The sequence below is a fragment of the Fusarium solani genome, assembly GCF_023522795.1.
Source record: "Fusarium solani strain SB1 chromosome Unknown bctg00000003_1, whole genome shotgun sequence".
Classification (NCBI taxonomy): Eukaryota; Fungi; Ascomycota; class Sordariomycetes; order Hypocreales; family Nectriaceae; genus Fusarium; species Fusarium solani.
Window position 1 is genome coordinate 2,219,664 of NW_027072154.1, and position 19,932 is coordinate 2,239,595.

The 19,932-nt window shown below is 53.2% G+C and overlaps 7 protein-coding genes across 7 annotated transcripts; 3 read left to right on the top strand and 4 right to left on the bottom strand.

The window, feature by feature from the left end:
- Positions 1-1,307: 1,307 nt before the first annotated feature.
- On the top strand, positions 1,308-3,714 carry MRS44_006255 (uncharacterized protein; the record flags this gene model as incomplete). The annotated part of the gene is made up of 4 exons (XM_046274654.2): positions 1,308-1,485; positions 1,542-1,862; positions 1,915-3,635; positions 3,685-3,714. The coding sequence occupies 4 exons, from the start codon at positions 1,308-1,310 to the stop codon at positions 3,712-3,714; spliced, it is 2,250 nt and encodes a 749-aa protein (XP_046140156.1).
- Positions 3,715-4,220: 506 nt separating this feature from the next.
- On the bottom strand, positions 4,221-5,530 carry MRS44_006256 (uncharacterized protein; the record flags this gene model as incomplete). Its single annotated transcript, XM_046280543.1, has 3 exons — positions 4,221-4,670; positions 4,726-5,153; positions 5,494-5,530. 3 exons carry the CDS (start codon positions 5,528-5,530, stop codon positions 4,221-4,223), a joined length of 915 nt encoding a protein of 304 aa, XP_046140155.1.
- A 2,163-nt stretch (positions 5,531-7,693) lies between these two features.
- Positions 7,694-8,360, top strand: MRS44_006257 (uncharacterized protein; the record flags this gene model as incomplete). The annotated part of the gene is made up of 2 exons (XM_065621700.1): positions 7,694-7,906; positions 8,127-8,360. The coding sequence occupies 2 exons, from the start codon at positions 7,694-7,696 to the stop codon at positions 8,358-8,360; spliced, it is 447 nt and encodes a 148-aa protein (XP_065477772.1).
- A 475-nt stretch (positions 8,361-8,835) lies between these two features.
- Positions 8,836-9,894, bottom strand: MRS44_006258 (uncharacterized protein; the record flags this gene model as incomplete). Its single annotated transcript, XM_046273364.1, has 3 exons — positions 8,836-9,636; positions 9,702-9,807; positions 9,884-9,894. 3 exons carry the CDS (start codon positions 9,892-9,894, stop codon positions 8,836-8,838), a joined length of 918 nt encoding a protein of 305 aa, XP_046140153.1.
- A 2,481-nt stretch (positions 9,895-12,375) lies between these two features.
- On the bottom strand, positions 12,376-14,220 carry MRS44_006259 (uncharacterized protein; the record flags this gene model as incomplete). Its single annotated transcript, XM_065621701.1, has 5 exons — positions 12,376-12,760; positions 12,817-13,175; positions 13,231-13,711; positions 13,762-13,841; positions 13,900-14,220. 5 exons carry the CDS (start codon positions 14,218-14,220, stop codon positions 12,376-12,378), a joined length of 1,626 nt encoding a protein of 541 aa, XP_065477773.1.
- A 577-nt stretch (positions 14,221-14,797) lies between these two features.
- MRS44_006260 (uncharacterized protein) lies at positions 14,798-16,670 on the top strand (the record flags this gene model as incomplete). Its single annotated transcript, XM_046281894.2, has 2 exons — positions 14,798-14,987; positions 15,043-16,670. The coding sequence occupies 2 exons, from the start codon at positions 14,798-14,800 to the stop codon at positions 16,668-16,670; spliced, it is 1,818 nt and encodes a 605-aa protein (XP_046140150.2).
- Positions 16,671-16,760: 90 nt separating this feature from the next.
- Positions 16,761-19,876, bottom strand: MRS44_006261 (uncharacterized protein; the record flags this gene model as incomplete). Its single annotated transcript, XM_065621702.1, has 8 exons — positions 16,761-17,220; positions 17,272-17,345; positions 17,396-17,936; positions 17,988-18,406; positions 18,453-18,591; positions 18,637-18,831; positions 18,880-19,150; positions 19,663-19,876. 8 exons carry the CDS (start codon positions 19,874-19,876, stop codon positions 16,761-16,763), a joined length of 2,313 nt encoding a protein of 770 aa, XP_065477774.1.
- Positions 19,877-19,932: the final 56 nt, after the last annotated feature.

The following is a 19,932-nucleotide window of genomic DNA, read 5'->3' on the forward strand; positions in this document are numbered from 1 at the left end:
CTGAGGATTGAATGGCGAGGATATTGTGTGTCGGTGTTGAACAACGGCAGGCGTGATAGCTCACGAGCTGGTCGGACCTCCAGATTCTGCCGCGTTTCACCGCGTTCCTGAAATCGGCCGGGGTGTTGATGGGGAGAAGTTGCGCTAAGACGAATGCCCAAGGAGGGCGAAGTAAACAAGAGCCCCACGGCATAACACTCGGTCAAGACATCAACACTTGTAGACTACACAATTTGCAAAAATGGTAAGGCTCCCACATTGACTGTTGCGAAATGCATATATAATTACGACTCTGGACTTACGAGTAATTCCAGGAGAGCCCACATGAGCATCAGCAGAACCTCCTCTTGTCCCGCATCATCACCAATGTGGTGGGTAGTGACGGATCCAGGCTTAGAATACGAGGGAGCTAACGGCTTGCAGGAGAAGCTCAATGAAGCTGTCGTTGTTATGAACAAGAGCCTTCAGGTAAAATTGGCAACCCCTTTGACCGCAACGTTCTGGGCTGACGAATACCCATAGGACATCAACATCCAAAACATGAACGTGGAGCTGGTAGCTCAAATGTTTAAGAACTACCAGTCTAATGTTCTATTTCATCTTGAGGGTAGGCATTCCTGTCTTTCAATTTGAAAAGGGGTTTTCTCACTATTTGGCAGCCACGGATAACTTGAAGCCTCCGAACTGAGACTCGCGTGAGGGTTGTTAGACATACGGCGGTTGGTGTTTACCATGGATGCCGTTTTGAACGAATGAACGAAATCATGATAAGGGAATAGACCTGAGTCTCCCTGCACGACCAGATGGTAATTGTTGCCTATGGAAAGGCATATCCACCCTGGCGATGATAGGCGAGATACCAGAGGTTACCGACTGAAACCTGGTGATACTTGGAGGCGGGACGCTGCGCCTATCAACTGGTGCAACTACATGGCAGAAGGATAGATGTCGATACGAATCCCGTCAAATATCTCATTTTTATTGATACGCAACTTGAATAGCGGGATAAATAACATCCTAATCCTTAAAACTTGCCTTAAACACTCTCGTTAATGTCGCTGGTTGCCCTGAACCGTGGCGTTCATCGCGTTAAGTTAGTGGATCCCGAGTTGCGGCATGTCACGTCCCTCATCAGCCTTGCAGCCTCGCACCCTTTACCTTGCCTTGCTTCTCTCCAAGCTCCAACATCTCGCAAGCTTACACCAATTGGCCACCGAATTTAATTCGTGTCGAATATCCCCATTTCTTTTCTCTCCCCATCATGATTTCCAACCCCCTCTTGTAATCCGCCATAGACTTCCACAACCATGGCTCCCTCTGCCATCGACGAGCCTGCCATCAAGGCGCCCGAGCCGAAAACGTATCCTCCCGCCAAGATCTTCCCCGTCAAAGAGACGCGCTTCGAGAACTACATCGAGCCTCAGAGCGATGGACGAAGGCGCGCGCTACAACATCCTGGCAGCGCGGCCATCGTGATCGATAATGGTGAGCCTCCTGCGCGAGGGCGTGCGGCGAGCCAGGAGCTAACACAGGGTGTTCAGGATCCTCCGCCGTGCGCGCCGGCTGGTCCTTCGATTCGAAGCCGAGATTCAGCATCCCTCCCATCATGGCCAAGTATCGCGACCGAAAGCTCGGCAAGACGTTTTCCTTTGCTGGCTCCGACTGCTACGCCGACACGACCGCGCGAGGACACATTCGAGGCGCCTTCGAGGCCGGCACCGGAATCGTCAGCAACTGGGACGTGATGGAGCATGTGCTGGACTACATCTTTCTCAAACTCGGAATGAACGAGGCGGACGGCGGTATTGAGGTTCCCATCGTCATGACAGAGGCCGTCGCAAACTTGCCGTACTCGAGGAAATGTAGGTCGAATCGCCTGTCGCGCGCGCCGCATGCTAACCCTTTGTCTTCAAGCCATGACCGAGATCATCTTCGAGTGCTACGGCGCACCTTCACTGGCGTACGGAATCGATTCTCTCTTCTCGTATCGACACAACAAGGGCAAGACCGGTCTAGTGGTCTCATCATCATACACCTCGACCCACGTAATTCCAGTCTACAACTCCAAGGCTTTGCTCGGCCAGGCGACACGGCTGAATTGGGGAGGCTACCACAATGCCGAATATCTTCTCAAACTCATCCGACTAAAATACCCGGCCTTTGCTGGCAAGCTAAACGTCTCACAAGCAGAACACATGCTGCGTGATCACGGCTACGTCTCCAAGGATTACGACAACGAGCTAAAGGGGTACCTTGACTGGACAGGTCTAGAAGACCGCGATATTGTCATCCAATATCCTTACACTGAAGAGGTGATTGTTCAGAAGAGCGAGGAGGAGCTGGCCCGGATAGCGGAGCGCAAGAAGGAGAGTGGACGGAGACTCCAAGAGCAGGCTGCGAAGATGCGCCTGGAAAAGCTGATGAAGAAGGAGCAAGATTTAGAATATTACAAGGACCTCCAGAGGCGCATCACAGACCAGACCAAGAAGGAGACCCGTCGCCTTCTCGACAGCAACGACATCAAGGATGAGGCACATCTGGAGAAGATCATGAAGGAGTTGGAAAAGGCCATCAAGAAGGCCCGGACCAAGGATGTTGGTGGTGACCCTGAGGAGGAACAGGAGCAACCCAACTTTGATCTCCTCGACATCCCCGACGACCAGCTCGACGAGGCTCAGATCAAGCAGAAGCGTCAGCAGCGTCTGCTAAAGTCCAACCACGAGGCTCGAGCTCGCGCCAAGGCTGAAAAGGAGGCCGAAAAGGCGCGCGCCGCCGAGGAGGAGCGTCTAGACCAGGAGCGACGCCAGAACGACCTCGAGAGCTGGCTCGACGAGAAGCGGCAGAGGCGCGCCAACACGCTCCAGAAGATGAAGGAACGGGAGCGCCTTAAGCAGGATCTTGGAAACCGCAAGTCCCTTGCGTCGCAGATCCGCATGAAGAGCATCGCCAACCTGGCCTCCGACAACCCGACCAAGAAGCGACGGCGTGGAGGTGACGACGATAACTTTGGCGCCAACGACGACGATTGGGGTGTATACCGTCAGATCGCTGTGGGTGACAACAGCGATGACGAGCAGGAGGAGGAGGACCTTCACTCGACCCTCAAGTCCCTCGAGCAGGACCTCCTCCGCTACGATCCAGACTTTGACTATGAGCACACCCATGAGGCACAGTCCGACTGGTCCAAGTCTCTCCTCCACGCCTTCGCCCGCGGTCCCCGCCCCTTCGACCCTGCCTCTCAGGCCGAGCTCAACCAGATCCACCTCAACGTCGAGCGCATCCGTGTCCCTGAGGTCGTCTTCCGCCCTTCCATCGCCGGCGTCGACCAATCAGGCATCGTCGAGATCGCCGGCGACATCCTCAACCAGCGTCTCGGTGGTATGCCCAACCGCGACGACTTCCTCCGCGACGTTTTCCTCACTGGCGGCAACACCCTGTTCCGCAACTTTGATGACCGCGTGCGCGACGGTCTGCGCGCCCTCTTACCCGCTGACGCCCCGCTGACTGTGCGTCGTGCTGAGGATGCCCTGCTGGATGCCTGGAAGGGCGCTGCTGGCTGGGCGGGAAGCCCAGCATGGAAGACGGCCAAGATCTCAAGGGAGGAGTATCAAGAAAAGGGGGCGGAATATATCAAGGTACGGCTGACCAACCAAGCTCGACCCGAATCACCACTGACTCTCCTAGGAACACGACATGGGCAACTCGTACGTGTAGATTCGGCAGTGTTGATGGGGGCATGGAGTCAAAAGCGGGTGGGTTCATGTACGGTAGATCAGGTTGTCAACTTATTAGCTTCAGGTTGCGTTAATCATGGAACAATGTCTTTCAAAAGCTCTGGCTCAGCTTAACCCTAACTTGGGTGATTTATTGCAAGCACTGTCTGAAAGTCTTGAAAACACAAACACAATACGCCCTTCTGCAAATCACCTCCCCCTTGTTCCAATATCAGCTCGGCCAGCCCAGCCGGTGAGCACCCCGGTCCTGTTGGAATCATTCAGATTCCCCAAGACCTGTAAAGGGTAGAAACGGCACGGTTAACATTACCGCGAGATTTGTAGGCTCCGTACGGAAACTCCGTACATGGGGGTCTTGGTTGTAATAGCATCAAAGGAGCCGAAACGCCGCTCTCCTATATAACATAACATTGGTCACCACAATCGCATCCTCAACGCCGTGATAAAAATAACGTCTTCCAACAGTCAGATGGATATCATTTGCGGTCAAGCCGCGGGTTGTTGTGCAGGCTCCTCGGGTTGTTGTAGTTGTCTGTTGATCTCCTCCGCTGTCCGCGTGTCCTCGGCGGCGGGTTCAGGCTTGAATTGATTACCCGTGTACTGTCGCTCAGCCATCTGCTCCTGAGCCGCAAGGCCGGCGACGGCCTGCGCGACGGCCTCGAGAGGTGTTCCCACGGCAGGATTATTAGGTGCCGGCTCAGGAACGCTCGGCGCGGGTCCCGAAGTTGGTGGCGCCGGTTGAAGGTTGACATTAGGTGGAGGTGGGGGGAATTCGCCGTGAACATCCAGCAGTCGTGATTGCAGGTGGATGACATATTCGCGAAGGGCATAATTCTCTGACTGCATAGTCTTGAAGGACTGTTCCATCTCCATGTAGTCGCGAACTTGTTGCTCGAGCTTCTTGATGTATCCCTCCTTGCGCTGTCGGAAAGCTCTCTAAACAAACCCAATTAATACAGCGGATCTACAGTTCGCGATTCGTTCCACTTACTTGAGCGGCTCGGTTTTGGGCTGCGCGCTTTGACTGGGACAACTCCCGCTTCGCCTTGCGGCCATCGCCTGGCATCTCGTCTATCGGGCCAGGGATCTGCGGCGCGGGAGCAATGGCTGCGGCAGAAGGACCAGCAGTAGCGCCTGGACTATGTCCAGACGGGGGCGCAATGGGCATCATGTTTGCGGTTGGCGCGTGGTTGGGTCGGGCGCGGAGCTCAGGATGAATGTGAGCTTCAGCCTCGCCTTTAGCGGCTATAGCCCGAACAGCGTCTTGAGGAGCGGCCAGGTGGTCGAATCCATTCGATGGCCGCGCAGGAGCAGGCTGCAGCGGCGGGTTCCTGAGGTCGCGAGCGCCAGGAGGTGCCGACGAAGGTGACGTCGCGTCGTGATTCTTGAGGAGTTCGAGCTGTGCGCGCAGATGCTGCTCTGGAGAGGGGTGCTGGTGTTAGCCAATGCGCCCAGGGGCAAGCGGATCGGAAATCGGAGGAAGCGGGAGACCGACGCCGGCGATGAGGAGCAGAATGTACAGGAGATGATAGATGAAGCTCTCCCAGCTCTACTATTGACGTGCGCTAGGGCGCGACAGGGATGATGTCAAGTGGAAGATGCAAGGTGCTGTATGAGTGTCGCGATGGACAGATGACGATGGGTGGCGGGTGCAACGAAGGGAGGAGTGTACAGCGAGGGACCAGGACGCGCCTGAGTAGGTATCAAGCGAAGCGACAGAGACAGAGACAAAAAAGAAAGAGAAGTTGTCTTGACTGACCTTGAGTACTGGCGCCGTTGGCTGAGGAGTTCTGCATGCTTGAGCTCTGGGGGAAGAGAGTCTGACTCAGCATTCAGGAAGTGGGCGTGGGCGGCGGCGTGGGCGCGATGATTATTACTACGAGGGGCGGGCAAGACGCTGACGAAGAGGGAGAAGGCCGGCGACTGGTGATACGTTCGAAGAGGGATTATGTAACCTGGATGCGTAGAGGAGGGTGATCCAGGCGGAAAATGGCGTGGCTGGGCCGGGGATGGAGGGATGCGACAGTCGACAGGCTCCGTCGATGATGGATGGGGCTTCTCTCCGCCCTAGGTGGTGGAGGTTATCGCTTGTAGCTGCGGCTGCACGTACAGTAGCTTTCTAGGCTGAATGATGGTGCCGTCTCCGTTACTGCTGTACGCGGAGCTGAGAGCCGTTGCCAGGAATCAATCTCTTTCTTCAGAGTGGTGATGCGATGATGACCGAGGCGACAAGTTGTCGAGGAAATCCCAGGGGCCACTAAGATTGTAGCTTCTTCTCGTCTCCAAGGCAAAGCCGCGAGCTTTAGTGAAGCTTCAACCTGAGGGGAGCGACAAAGACGCGTTGCTTCAGGCGCTGATGCCTGGTTGATTGATTGAGCGACAGACTGAATGAAAACTTGTAGCAGACCAACACGCTAGTTCCAGAAGAGCAACAAAAACCGACACCTCTTGCCTTTACCGGGCACCGACTTTTTTTCTCTTTTCTTTGCTGATGAAGTTTGGCGGCGCGCGTTCAACAACAGGCGCGCAGACGACGAGTCGAGCTCTCGCAATCGCAAAATGGGAAGCTGACTGATGAGGAGGGGAGGGGGAGTGGTGTAGATGCAGCAGGGAAAAGGGTTTGTCAGCAGCGAAGGCGGGTGAAATCATGTAAATGGGCCGTGCCCAGCGCCAAGAAGGAGCGATGGTGGGGGGAAGAAGGAGAGGAAGGAGCTCGGGCCACCTTTCCCGACACCAAGCTTGCAGAGCCACGGACTCACGCGGACGAAACCCTGAATGCCCAATGTGGAAGTCCTTGGCTGATCGTCGCAACTGTGAATGGTGTTGACGTTGTAATTCATTATTGTGTGAATTGGGATCTTCTCAGAGTGCTGGACGCGCCATCTACAGCAATGTGACCTAGTGAGCCTCCCACCAGCCCTGAACAAGCAAGCTTTGGACTCCTCAGCACTGCAGGTATGCGAACCATCAACCAAGACATATTCATTCCACCTCCAACAGAGATCACACGTGATGATTCAGCTCGCTACATTCCCCTTCATAGCGTTCAATGTTCAAACTGCTACAGTAACCATGTGGACAGACTGCTTGCTTGGCGCGGACCAAACTCGGTCAACAACATCCATGCCCGGAGCTTCACCAAGCAAGCACGCCTTCATGTCCAACATGGAATCTTTCCTGCAGCCATCCCCAGCCCGCACGAGGCCTTGGGACCAGCGAGCCCGGCGCCTCGCTTGGTTCGGCCAATGATCTCGGAGCTCCTCCCGAGCTTTCCGGACCCTTGGACGGCGCCCATCTCCAGGCCTCAGGTCTGTTGTCCAAGATAAATGATAATGTCTTCGAAAAGGGATTGGGTATGAATACGCTAAATTAGCTTGGATAATTCCCGAGACTCAAACTTCGGTGGCTTGTCTCTCGTCAACCTCGGGTTGTAGCTGTGTAAGTCACATCCAATACCGAAATGGTCATGAGAGGATAGTCCTCTTCATTACGTAGGACGTGACACCCGTCCAGGCTTAAAATCCCCTCAACAAAGCATACAGTAAAGCTCAAAGCCGAGAGAGGCAGTAGGAAACCTACCAGTACGAGGACCACAGCTATCAACTCCGTACCTTACCCTCTCATAACCTGGCCCACCCCACGTACCTTGGTAGAGATACAGCACCTGTTCTCGGATGTCTATAAACAACACGAAATATGGATCGAAACGCCACATAGTTCTCATTGAAAACCGCGTAATGAATCTATCAAGTTTTGGTTATAGTCGAACCATAGACCCCAAGATACACGAGTAATGATCAGATGTTAGGCGGTACATGGCCCACCACCCACAATTTCCGGTGCACAATGTATTTTCAATCTTCGCCTCTCACTCCTCTTCCGCCTCTCATTCACCCAACCTTCTCTCAGCCGACCCCGATATTCTACATCACCGCCAGCAACACATCTCCTCCCCCAGAATGCCCCTTCTCCGTCCCTCGACCCGTCTCCCCGGTCTCCTCCGCCAAGCTTCAACCATGGCCCAGCCACGATTCTCTGCCGGCACCGATGCCGCGAGCGTCACGCCAGCTCTCAAGGCTCTGCTCACATCCGACGGCGGGCGCTGGACGCTTGCCAAGGATGGTGCGGCGCTGGAGAGGCAATTCAAGTTCAAGACTTTCGCAAAGACGTGGGTGAGTTGATAAACCTCTCAATACTGTTGAGTGGTTTTGTGTATGGGTTTTGCAGAAGTTTTGAGGTTGTGAAAATATGAACAAACCGACTAACTCGACGTCAGGACTTCATGACAGGTGTGGCACTCCAATGTAAGATTAAAAACCACCACCCAGAGTGGTCTAATGTGAATATCTCTCCTACGCTCATTCTCTTGTTCACTCTCTAACCATCAACCAGGTCTACAACACCACCTTTGTCCGCTGGACGACCCACAACCCAGCCGGCCTCTCAGGCAAGGATATCGACATGGCCGCCCAGTGTGACACTCTCGCCGCGCAGCTAGGCGAGCTGCCCCCGGAGCCAGTGCCCGAGGCGGCGGTCGAGGCGGAGGGGCAGAGCTGCGCGATCCGAGGGCTGGCTGACCGGGCTGCTGGTGCTGCAGGGGACTGCTGTACGCCAAAGAGTAAATGATGGATGGCGTATGTACGATGAAACAACGGCGAGGTTTGTACATATAGTGTAGGCAGAATAATGGGGAGATTGTCCATGACACTGACGAGTTGTAACGCCTTGCCGAGCTCTCATGAGACTGTATTGGATATCATGACACCTGGGTATGTGAGATATGATGACATCAAGTCAAGGCAAATTGCTCTAATTTCAACGAACGACGTCGATTATTAAGTAGATAAGTCTAGAGCCTCTCCCGGGCATAATGATTTTCTGTATATACAAGCGTAAAAAGTCGTTCTTAGTCCACATCCCCAAAACGCCATGCGAATGCTCGAATCGCAGACCACGCGTGCCCGCTGGGCAAACGGTCTACATCTTCATCATGATCAACAGCCTCCACTTGCTTTTGAGTTCGTCAAGCTCCTGGCTCGGCCGGCCTCGATTCACCGCAATCGAGAGTGTGTCGTCCTCCCAGGGTTTCCTCTGTAGCCGTTTATTGGGCCTTCTTCTGGGCCTTGATGGCAGCCAGCTTCTTCTCGCGGCGGCGCTTGTGAGCCTCGGCACCGGCCTCGGTGTCCAGGCAGAAGTCCCACCAGCGGAAGCTGGAGGCGTAGTTGCCAATGAACTTCTCGTGGTGAAGATCGTGGTGCTCAGCGCCAGCCCAGAAGGGGAGGAAGTGGCGCAAGCTCCAGGGGAAGTCGTAGCCGCTGTGGGCGTCGATGGCCTGGAAGAGTCGCAGGATGATCCAGACGTACATGGTGAAGAGGTGAAGCTCGCCAGTGACCTTGAGGAGGACGATGGGGCAGCCTACGACACCAATACCGAGGAGGGCGGTTTCGATGGGGGAGGCGTACTCAGCGGCGAGACCGAAAGGAGCGGAGTAGGTGTGGTGCATCTTGTGGATGGCCTTGTAAAGAGGGCCGTAGTGCAAGGCGCGGTGGAACCAGTAGTGCCAGGCATCCTCCATAATAAAGCAGATGGCGATCTGGTAGGCCATCTTCCAGACGGGAGGGAAGGGCACGTTGTAGTCCATGCCGAGGTAGGTGGCGATGGGGTGGAAGAACCAGATCTGAGGAAGCTCGGCGGTAAAGTGGCTAACGAGGACGATGGCGGCACAGTCCCATTGTTCCTTCAGGGTGGGAATCTTCTGAGACTGGATCTTGTAGCGGTTGAAGAAGGGAATGAAGTCCATGATCATGTAAGGAACGCAGCGGCCGAAGTAGACGAGCTCGTGGAGGACGAAGCTCATGATTCCGGTCGCGAGGGTGTCGTTCTGCATCCAAAGGTACCAGGCCTGAATAGATTGTCAGTCTCGTTCGTCTAGGCGCACGGCGGCGAGAGGGAATCGGATCGACATACGGCCCAGAGCTTCTCGAGGATATTGAGCTGGACATTGTACTTTGAAACCTCTTCGAGGACAACAAAGTAGTCTTTCGTCTGGTTGAACGAATTCATGGTCGTGTTTCTGTGAGGGAAGGGGTCAGAGAATGTTTGTGGGAGGCATTGGCGCATGTGGCCAAGAGTATCAGGGGGAGACTCACAGCACATCCATGGTGAAAGGCAAACTTGAAGCACCGGATTGCGCAAGGACAAATTCAGGAAGGAGAGAGGCCCGAGAGGTCTGGGAAAAGGTCACCAGCAAATACCAGTTTAGCCAAGAGTCGTCGAGGAAGGCGGCTCGTAGAACAAGTGTCGGCGATGGGCGGTGATGGGAGAAGAAAACAGAGCGGCTGTTGGGGAGGTTTTATCATTTCCTCGATTGCCCGGGCAGATCCAATCCCCGGGGGTACGTACCAGTGGTGGGCGGCGGGCCCTTGGGTTGGTTACACACAGGCCTAGAAGGGAGATTCACACGTGCTCCTCGCCCCCAACAGGGCCGTTGACAGCCCAAACAAAGGCTTCCACAAAAGCATAAGGACCCCTGGATCGTGTGGCCCGTGCATGACGGAACGGCAAACTCGATGGCAGATGGGCGAGCCAGCGAAAATGGTTCCAGAATGAGGCCACTATCTAATTGCCCTTCCGGCTTCCGGGCCCAGCCTGCATGGCTGAGCACCAGTCAAAACGGCCGAAACGTGACGGGAGACGGCGTTCCAGGGACCGTCAAGGGGGGATTTTCAGATGTGTTTTCGGAGGCTCGTCACCGCTCCAGATTTCGTATATCCAGGATCTTGGACGGCAATTTTGAGGAATGAATTGAGGTGCTCTCGGACCATTCAGAGGCCCCTGGTATCTGCTTTTTTTTTCTGCCGGGGTCGAGCATGAGGGGGAACATGACGCCTCTTTAACAAGCTGGAGGTGCAATTGAAGGCGGTGAAGATCAAAATCAAGGTCAATTTAGCGGGCGCCATCACCAACTCCTAACTCCAGACAGCGTCTCTTTGAGGCGTCGCGAATTGATCCAGAACTCGCTGCGCAGCTCAAGAGCACAGCAAACCCGTTCATGCCTCGACCCCTACGTGCCCTTGTTGCTGGCCGTGCTCTGCCTTCATCATAACAGGTGATTCTTACATTTGAGCGTATCCTGGATGGAGTAGGTGGCAACACATTTTCCCATTCTCCCACAGGGATCTCCAACCCGAACCCTGGGATCTCATCCGCGCAGAGCACTGCCGGCCATCCAAGCAAGTGATGTGTAACTCGACTGGATTGAGAGGCTCCATTCGGGACGGCGCTCTCCCGGACGTGAGAGTTGGCGAGAAAGTGGTGTGGTTTTCCTTCACCGGCGCTTGGAGGCGGCAGCGATCGAGTTAGAAAAATACCCCTGGACTACTGCGCAGATCACCCTCGCCTCCAAGTATCAGATTATCAAATCCGATCTACTGGGTCAAATGTCAGTTGGTGCCCCTCCCCCCTTGTTCTAAACCCGTCGCGCATTTCCGCGTGGCCGTCCATCAATCTTGCGCCCTCTTTTTCGTTTTCGGCTTCCTTCTCCTCTTAGACGCGCCTTCGGCATCCATTCCAAGCCTCACCCGTTCGTCTTCACTCGCATGATTTCTGCCCATCCTTGACTCCCGCGAATTCCCATTCACATGCAAGGCCATTCGCCCAATCAAGCTCCTTGCAATTGCAACTTTGTCGGCGCCAGCAGACGGCGCTTCGATCCCCCATGATCTGGAAGAGGTTCATGCCCACGGCCTGGTGCGAATCTTGACTTTCCTTTCTTGGACTAGTGCGCCTCCCGTACTCGGGGAAACTGCAAAGTCGTGCGGCTCGTTGCGCGACCGAATACGAGCCCTGTGCATTTTGTGCCTGCGCTTGAGATGCCCTTTTCGAAACGGTCGCGGGACCGGGAATCTCCGTTTCTTCTTGGCCAACGTGAATGACCATCACCGCTGATACGATAGTAGCTGGATGAGTTTGTTGACCGCCTTTGCAGTGTCTGCTATTGGTTCCCTGAATTTCGCATCCTCTACCCTATGCGCTTTAAGCTTTGTTGACAACTCCCCGATGGTGCCGTGTATCAGTGTAGGGTGGCTACGACAGGATGAGTACTTGCAGAGCCATATCTTGCGCATAACATGGAACATAGTAAGGCACGGTTAAATTAATGATTTGATTTGGTCGTGTGCCGCCCTTTACGTGTTTTGAAACACCAGTCATTGAGTTCTAGGGATGATGTTTGAATTCTTTGTTGTAACTAATCGTTAGTTTCTCTGGCTATATGTTGAAAACAGTGATCCCTGAAAGCTCACACACTTTACGCGATCACAATTCAGTTGCAAGACCTGGCAAAACCACCTATAGGCTGTAAAGTGTAGTAAAGCTTTATGCTCATGTTTTACCTAACTTACTCAATGGATTCCAAATCCTCTTCTAAAAGGTCAAACAATAGAACAGAGCGTTAGACCTGGTGACAAAGAGCCACAGTTTTCCACCTCACACAACAATGGTCTTATATACAGTATTAAACAACACTTTGATAGGTGACGTATAAAAACTTGAAATCGACTGCGCGATTCTGTTGCAAGGAAAACCATAGGTTTAGTAGTTAGTAAAACTGTCAATCTTGAACAAGCCTCAGAGTCCAGGCTTAGGCCACCTCCACCTTGTCAACCCTCTCGTTCACCTCAGCAGTGCCCTGCTTAACCTCCTCCTCATACATCTCCGTAGCAGACTTGGTGCTGATCTCACTAAACTTTCTCAACGGAGCTCCGCTGGCAAAGAGCTGATCCACCTCCTCCAAGGTCCTGCTCTTGAGTTCAGGGATGAAGAAGAAGGTTGCCACCACCATGATAAAGTTGATGGATCCGTATATGAAGCCGACCATTCCACCAAGATTTGCATATTTGGCGTTGATGAGATACGGCATGGTGAATGAGGTGACAAAGGTTGTCAGCACAGAGATGACGCTCGCAAAGAGATTCGTCTTTTCCTTGAGTCGGAGCGCGGCCGTTTCTGAGAGGACAACATATGAACTGTGAAGGGTTAGATATTTTACACTTTCCGAATAGAGAATTTCATATGGACTTACCATGGGGCCCATGATAGACTGTAAAAGAACTGAAAGAGCATAAGTGAAGACACCATGAGTTCCTTTTCGTGGTGGTTGATGCTCTTCGCATCGATGGATCCCACGCCTCCCAGGATCATCAGGAACACCCCCATCAGGAAACCACCGACCATGATGACCGGGCGGCGCCCAGTGGTATCGATGTAGAACCAGGTGAGAATGACACCAACCATACCAATAATGTTGGAAATGACATTGAATAGGAATGAACGATCACCGTAACCTTGAGACTGGTAGAAGATGACGCCGTACTGGGATGGGAACGCCTGGCCTGTGATCTGTTGGCCAAACATGGCCAGGACGGCAACGCCAGTCCGTACCTGATGACATTATCAGTACTTACTACAGTTTTTTTGACTTGGCAAATGTACTCACGCGGTTGCTCTTATCGAATACCTCTCCCCAGGTGCCCTTTTCTTCATGAGCGTGCGCATAAGCCAACGCCTCAATCTCGGTTTGGATATCCTCATCGGTGGCGGACTTTCTCAGCTTCTTCATGCTCACCACGGCCAAATCTCTCCTGTTCCTGCTCAGCAGCCAGCGAGGCGACTCAGGCAAGAATGGCAAGAGGCAGAAGATGATGGCGGGCACTAGAAGCTGAAGACCAATGGGGATACGCCACCCTGCGGCGCTCTGCATGCTCTTGGTGCCATAGGTGACAAGCGTTGAGATGACCTGGCCAAAGATGATCATGACCTGGATTGTCGAAGCAAACATTCCGCGAAGAACTTTGGGGGAGACCTCGGCTGAGTAGATTGGAATCACGACGATGGCCATGCCTGTCATGCCGAATGTGATGATCCGGCCAATGGTGAACTGGGCTGCCGTGGTGGCGCTCGTCTGAAGAGCAACTCCGCTGGAGACGAGCGTCAGTTAAAGTGCTGGGTCTTGTTCAGAATCACTTACACAAAAGAGACAAGGCAGATGCCGAGAATGGCGGCTCGACGACCCCATTTCTCAGCAATCCAACCACAGGCGATGCAACCCTGAAGTGAGCGTCAGCACCATGACAACAAACACATGAATTTTTAGCGAGAAATATACCGCTGCTTTGCCGAGAAAAGGAGTAGCTGTCATGACTGAAGAAAGCCATCCAGGAAGTGCACAAACGTTCTTGTCATCGCACTCGCCAAACATGCTGGTGAAGCTATGCATGGCTTGGACACCGCCAAAGGTTCCGACATCGAAGCCAAAGTTGAAGGCGCAAAATGCCAAGTATCTATTAAAGTCAGTCTCTTGTGCCAGTTCTTGAGAAGGGTTGGCCCACATCATGATGAAAACAAGCATCCCGTTAAAATGCTTCAGTCGCTGAGCTGGCGACAAGCTGTCGTTTGGCCCATGATTGCCGGACTCCTTTCCTGCCATGTTGATGGGATCGGCACTCAGGTCTTCTGTTGAGCCTCAATAAAGTGAGATATGTGAATCAATGTGAATATGATACACAAGAGACCTGATCGACCTGGGCTCTTGGATGGTCTGGTCTCGTATGTTTGAGCTTGGTATATATACAAGCTCCAGCACCCCAGAGCTAGGGCCGGAAATGGCACAAGAGCTAACTTAGATCACATCATCGTAGCAATTACCCCATGGGCAAGCCGAATAACCTTGAACCTGCGTTGTAGGGAGTAAGGTTGCGGGTCGTTGAGTGCGAAGTCCGTGGATGGGATGTGGGGAGATGATGCGAAAGCCGGTGGCGGGCCTGCGAGTTCCGGCGCGAGTTCCGGCGATCATCACGGGGCTTTTGATCGAGCGCCTGTTGACGCCCCGAGAGGAATCCTTGCTGTAAACTAATGGGAATACAAGGGGTGCCCCTCGTCAAGGTCCATTGCGTGCTCATTTGACACGATATCGCTCACGTTGAGACATATCATGGGACGGTTGCCCAAGCACCTCATCTCTAACCTTGAATAGCTTCATCCCGAGCCAATTGAAAGAGAAGACAATGGCGGAGAAGCGACCAAACTTTCTCATCATCGTTGCCGATGACCTGGGCTTTAGCGACTGCGGCTGCTTTGGCTCGGAGATTGAGACGCCCAACATTGACGCCTTGGCGACTGAGAGCGGTGCTCTTCGATATACCAACTACCATGTCGCCGCAGCCTGTTCTCCAACGCGATCGATGTTGATGACTGGTAAGAATTGACCTCTCGAGTATTCTTCTCACTGTTGAAACTAACCGAAATACAGGAACTGACCATCACATTGCTGGACTCGGTCAACTCCAAGAAATCACTCGCGCATCCCCAGCTCACTACGGAAAGCCGGGCCATGAGGGCTACCTCAACCAACGCGTTGTGGCACTCCCGGAACTTCTATCTGACGGCGGCTACTTTACCTGCATGTCTGGCAAATGGCATCTCGGCCTCAAGCCAGAACACCACCCCATACAGCGCGGCTTCAAGAAATCATTCGCCCTCCTCCCGGGGTGCGCTAACCACTACGCCTATGAACCTCAGTACAAGGATCCTACGACGGAGCCTGGGAAGTTCTTTGAGACTGCGACTCGTGCTCTTCACGTTGAGGATGAGAGAGTTCTTGGCAGGCTACCGGATGACTTTTATAGCAGCGACGCATATGCGGACAAGCTCATGTCTTATCTGGAGAACCGGACAGCAGAGGAGAAAGACCAGCCATTCTTTGCTTATCTCCCCTTCAGCGCGCCGCACTGGCCTCTTCAAGCGCCTAAGGAGGTATGCGACAAATACCGCGGCTTCTATGACGATGGTCCTGAGGCGCTGCGGCAGAAAAGACTGGCAAGGCTCAAGGAGCTTGGCATGGTTGACCCAGGCGTGAACCCTCATCCTGTGGTGATAATAGACGGAAAGCCAGAAAACTGGGATGATCTCCCTGAAGACATTCGAAAGGCCTCAAGCCGTGCAATGGAGGTCTATGCTGGTATGGTTGATCGCATGGACTGGAACATTGGTCGGGTTGTCGACTATCTTCGCAAGACCGGCGAGTACGATAACACATTTGTCTTGTTTATGAGCGATAATGGTGCCGAAGGGGCGAGTTACGAAGCCCAGCCTATCGTTGGTGATAGCATCATGGCTCATGTGGAGAAGTACTACGATAACAGCCTGGAGAACATCGGCCGTGGGAATAGCTTCGTCTGGTATGGCTGTCGCTGGGCTCAAGCAGCAACAGCTCCCTCTCGACTCTACAAGATGCACTCTACAGAGGGCGGATGTCGAGTTCCTCTCGTGGTGAGGCCACCCGTCAGCATGGCTATATCACCGACAGCTGGAAACGGAGTCATCACAGACGCGTTCTGTACGGTCATGGACATTGTACCAACTGTTCTAGACCTAGCAAGGCTGCAGCATCCTGGGACACACTATAGAGGCAGGGAGATTGCACCTCTTCGCGGCCGTAGTTGGACGAGGTTCCTCTCACTCATCCATGACACAGAAGGAAACTGCAAGGCCCAGGTGCACGACCAAGACTACGTGATGGGATTCGAGATTGCCGGATCAGGGGCTCTACGACGCGGCGACTGGAAGATCACATTTGTCCCGGCACCAAAGGGTCCGCAGAAGTGGGAGCTCTTCAACATACGGGAGGACCCCGGAGAAGTGGACGATCTTTCTGAGAAGTATCCTAAGCTTCTTAAGGAAATGCTCGAGCTGTGGGAAGAGTACAAGAAGGACGTGGGCGTTGTGGGGTTGGCTGGAGAGTATGAGGCTGGCGTTCAGGGCGATGCAAAGACGACTTTGGTGGATGAGTTGGAAGACCCTTATGCGTGGATCAAGTACATTGGAAGACCTGAGATTACTCCAGAGAGACTGAAGGGCGTCATTCCGTCTGTATCGTAGGCATTTAACTGGTTATCAGTACATATAGATTTACAATTGTTGGCTCCTGTGGGTATTTAAAGCTATTTTGCTAAAGCCATGCTTCGATTGTCAGCCCGAAGATGGATCTTGGTCTCCAAAGTCAGTCCAGATGGACAGATCAGGCAGTTCAGACATGTTCCATGTAAGATAGTCTGACATTTCACCCGCGGTCCGGATATAGTCCTCCATAGAAGGATGGACCATGTGTAGATCCGTCATCTCCATCTGACCTGTATCTATCCCCTGTGCCATGACCTGCATTGCTTGGTTGTGAGGAGCAATAGGTCCCGGGGTTGGCGCTGCGACGAGATGCTGATCAGGACCAGCATTATCGACAGAGTTGATAGGCGGCCGCTCCTCGTTTGCACGCCGCGCAGGTTGCGAAGCCGAGATCGCAGACGAAGAAACTGTTCTTGGACTAGCGCTCTGGCGCGCCTTTATCTCTGTCTGCGCTCGACGGAACGGGGCGAAGCTGACCAAGTGGTGAACCTCTGCGGTGCCAGTTACTTCAGGTGACATGCGGTGTGGTCTGAAAGAATCGGTTAGTCCATGAATATGAGACTGAAGCAACTGTTCGTACGTCTGAGAGTCTCGCCATTCTTCTGCAATGTCGCGGAACCCAAAGAGGATACATAGAGGCAATAGGGTCCGAACCTGTCCATAGTGTGAGTATATGAACTTATTCAAAGGCAATTTGAACCCACATATGTGCTTTGTCCATCCTGGTTCGCATGTACCAGATCAAATAGCTGAAGTGTCATTCTCAAGTTCTGCCTCGTCTTTTCCGTGGACTGGTCGTCGTTTGCCACCGTCGCTGAATGAATGATCTGTACTTTACTGGATTCGAGAGCTGCATCTGCACAAAAGTTGTCATCGAATGCGACACGGCCGTGTGTAAGTCCTTGTCGGACTATATCAGAGACTGCTGCAGCGTGGAAGCGACAACGTTCTTGACACTGAGAGCGGAATTCGGGTGGTGCGTGCTGGAATGCCGCAGCTAGAGGAAAGCTGAATCCGGCTAGGGATATCCTCGTGAGGTCGAATATGGCGGCATTATACATTAGATGGAGGTAGAAGAGAGCTCCGATTGTGTGCTGGTCCTTGTGTATGTAAGTGTTGAGCTCAGTGATTTGGAGTCTATCTGGAAGACTCTCGTAGAAGGTATCGAGCTCCCGGATGAGAAGCATGAACGGTGAAGACGAGTCCCATATGTTTGTGTCAGTAGGTGGCAAGGTTCGGATGATTCTGTCAATGGTTAGCGACATGAGAAGGCTGTGAAGGAACACAACGAGTTACCGAAGGACTTTGCCTCGCAATCTAACCAACACTGTGACTAGTGGTAGGAGGTCGAGGTCCTTTACGAATGTTGACATGTCTTCCTGCTCTATACCGGATAGAAACCTCTTGTGTGATGGTGTCTGAAGTAAAAAATCCTTGTCCGAGCACGGCAATGGCACTTGAGGGATGTCTTCCCGCCAAGAAGAGTTCTTGTCCACCCCCGATGACAGAAGAACATCAATTGTGTAGCACGCCCATACTATCCTGTGGTTGATCTCTTGTTCAAGACTTCCAGACAGTTGAGATGTCGCTTGAAGGTGTTGCGGGGGGCTGTCGAGGCCGAGTAGACGCATGGCGCGGAACACGCAGCCGCAGAGCATGAAGACCAGTGAGTGTTGATCATTCCTCAGTCCATACTCACAGAGAAGAATCATGGTCTGTTCAGGTAAGCTTATTGTTGTCGATTGCTGACTTTCAACGTACCATTATTTGATGAATGGTTGGGAGGTGAATTTCGTCAAACACCATCTTGCGTGCCTTTTCTGCCCACACATCGCCTGGAATAGGCCCGGCTTCATGGTTTGGCTCTGACGAGGCATGTAAAGAGTCGAGATAAATACATCTAGATAGGTTAGAACAGCCCAAAGTGGAATAAGGTGAAGTGTACCTCGCACTCAAAGCGCACATGGCGTACAGCAGAGATTCGCCGTAGTCTTGGATGACACTGGCTCGAGCCATTGAGTGCATGAACGACGGCTTGTGAATGAACGCTAGACATCTCAGGTGATGAAAACGATCGAAATACGTATTAATGAGGCGGGAGAGTAAGACAGGATCTTCTGGGATGACTTCCGAGTACAGTCTACTTGGTCATCCTAACTGTCCGAGTTATCGAGATGGAGAAACTCACCCAGCATTTGCCCCTGACATCTCATCAGGGCCTTTGCGAGAGGTGAGGTCGGAGGGACTGACACTCGAGTCTTTGTCGGCACCGAGTCCTCGGTAGACGCAGCTGAGACCCCTCAATCTACATCGCTGACAAGTTGGCCTCGTTCTGGTGCACCGACTCTTGGATGTCCGACACTCGTTGCACGATCCGATCCGACGCTTGTCAACTCCAGCCGCCTTGAAGATGTCGTCTGTCGACTTGAGCATCTCAGACCTGGACATGGAGCCGTGATCTGGCTCATAGCCAGGGCATGCAACTCCTAATCGGTTACATCTCCGGCAGCTGGGGACTGACTTATCGCATCGCACCTAGTGTTGTTTGTCAGTTGTCAATGGCGAGAAGGCGAGGGGAACCGCCGGCATCACCAACCTTTCGTGACCGGCAGACTAAGCACCCTGCAACTTTCTCCCGTGTTAGTCAATAGGTCCTGTAATGCCCATTCACTGAGGCTTACCAGGTCTGGTTTCTGGGGCGTCAGTGGACGCACTGCGTTCCGACGCCGACATTGGTTGATCTTGATCCAAGGTTGGTGGACAATGGGCTCTCGCATCAATTTCTCTGCTCATCCCCGAAATCCCCAGTCACTCCTATCCCATCTGTCATCTCTCTAGCTGCAGTATCCGCCTTTTTCAGCGTGTGACCCCGCAATCACAGCATTCACGCTCCCAAGCCGACAAGGGCCACCAGATGACAGCGTCGACCAGGAAGATAACCGAGCAATCAATCACGAGGCCATAAACATACCGCCTAGCCTCGACCCAACCGAGTGGAAAGTTACAACGTCAAGTTCTAGCCCAAGCCTCTTCCCCGCGATCCTCCTGCCTCTCCACACGCCATTGCACCATCGCGTGCCGAAGTCCGCGGGGTCTAGGAGGCCGAAAGCCGGAGCTAGCGTGCGAGTTCCGGTGCGAAGACCGGCAGTATTAAATCCTTCACCCCGGCGACTCAACTTCGACATATTGGATCCGAATGGCGTTTTCTAGCCATGGTACTTTCTAGCGGTCTTGGTATTAT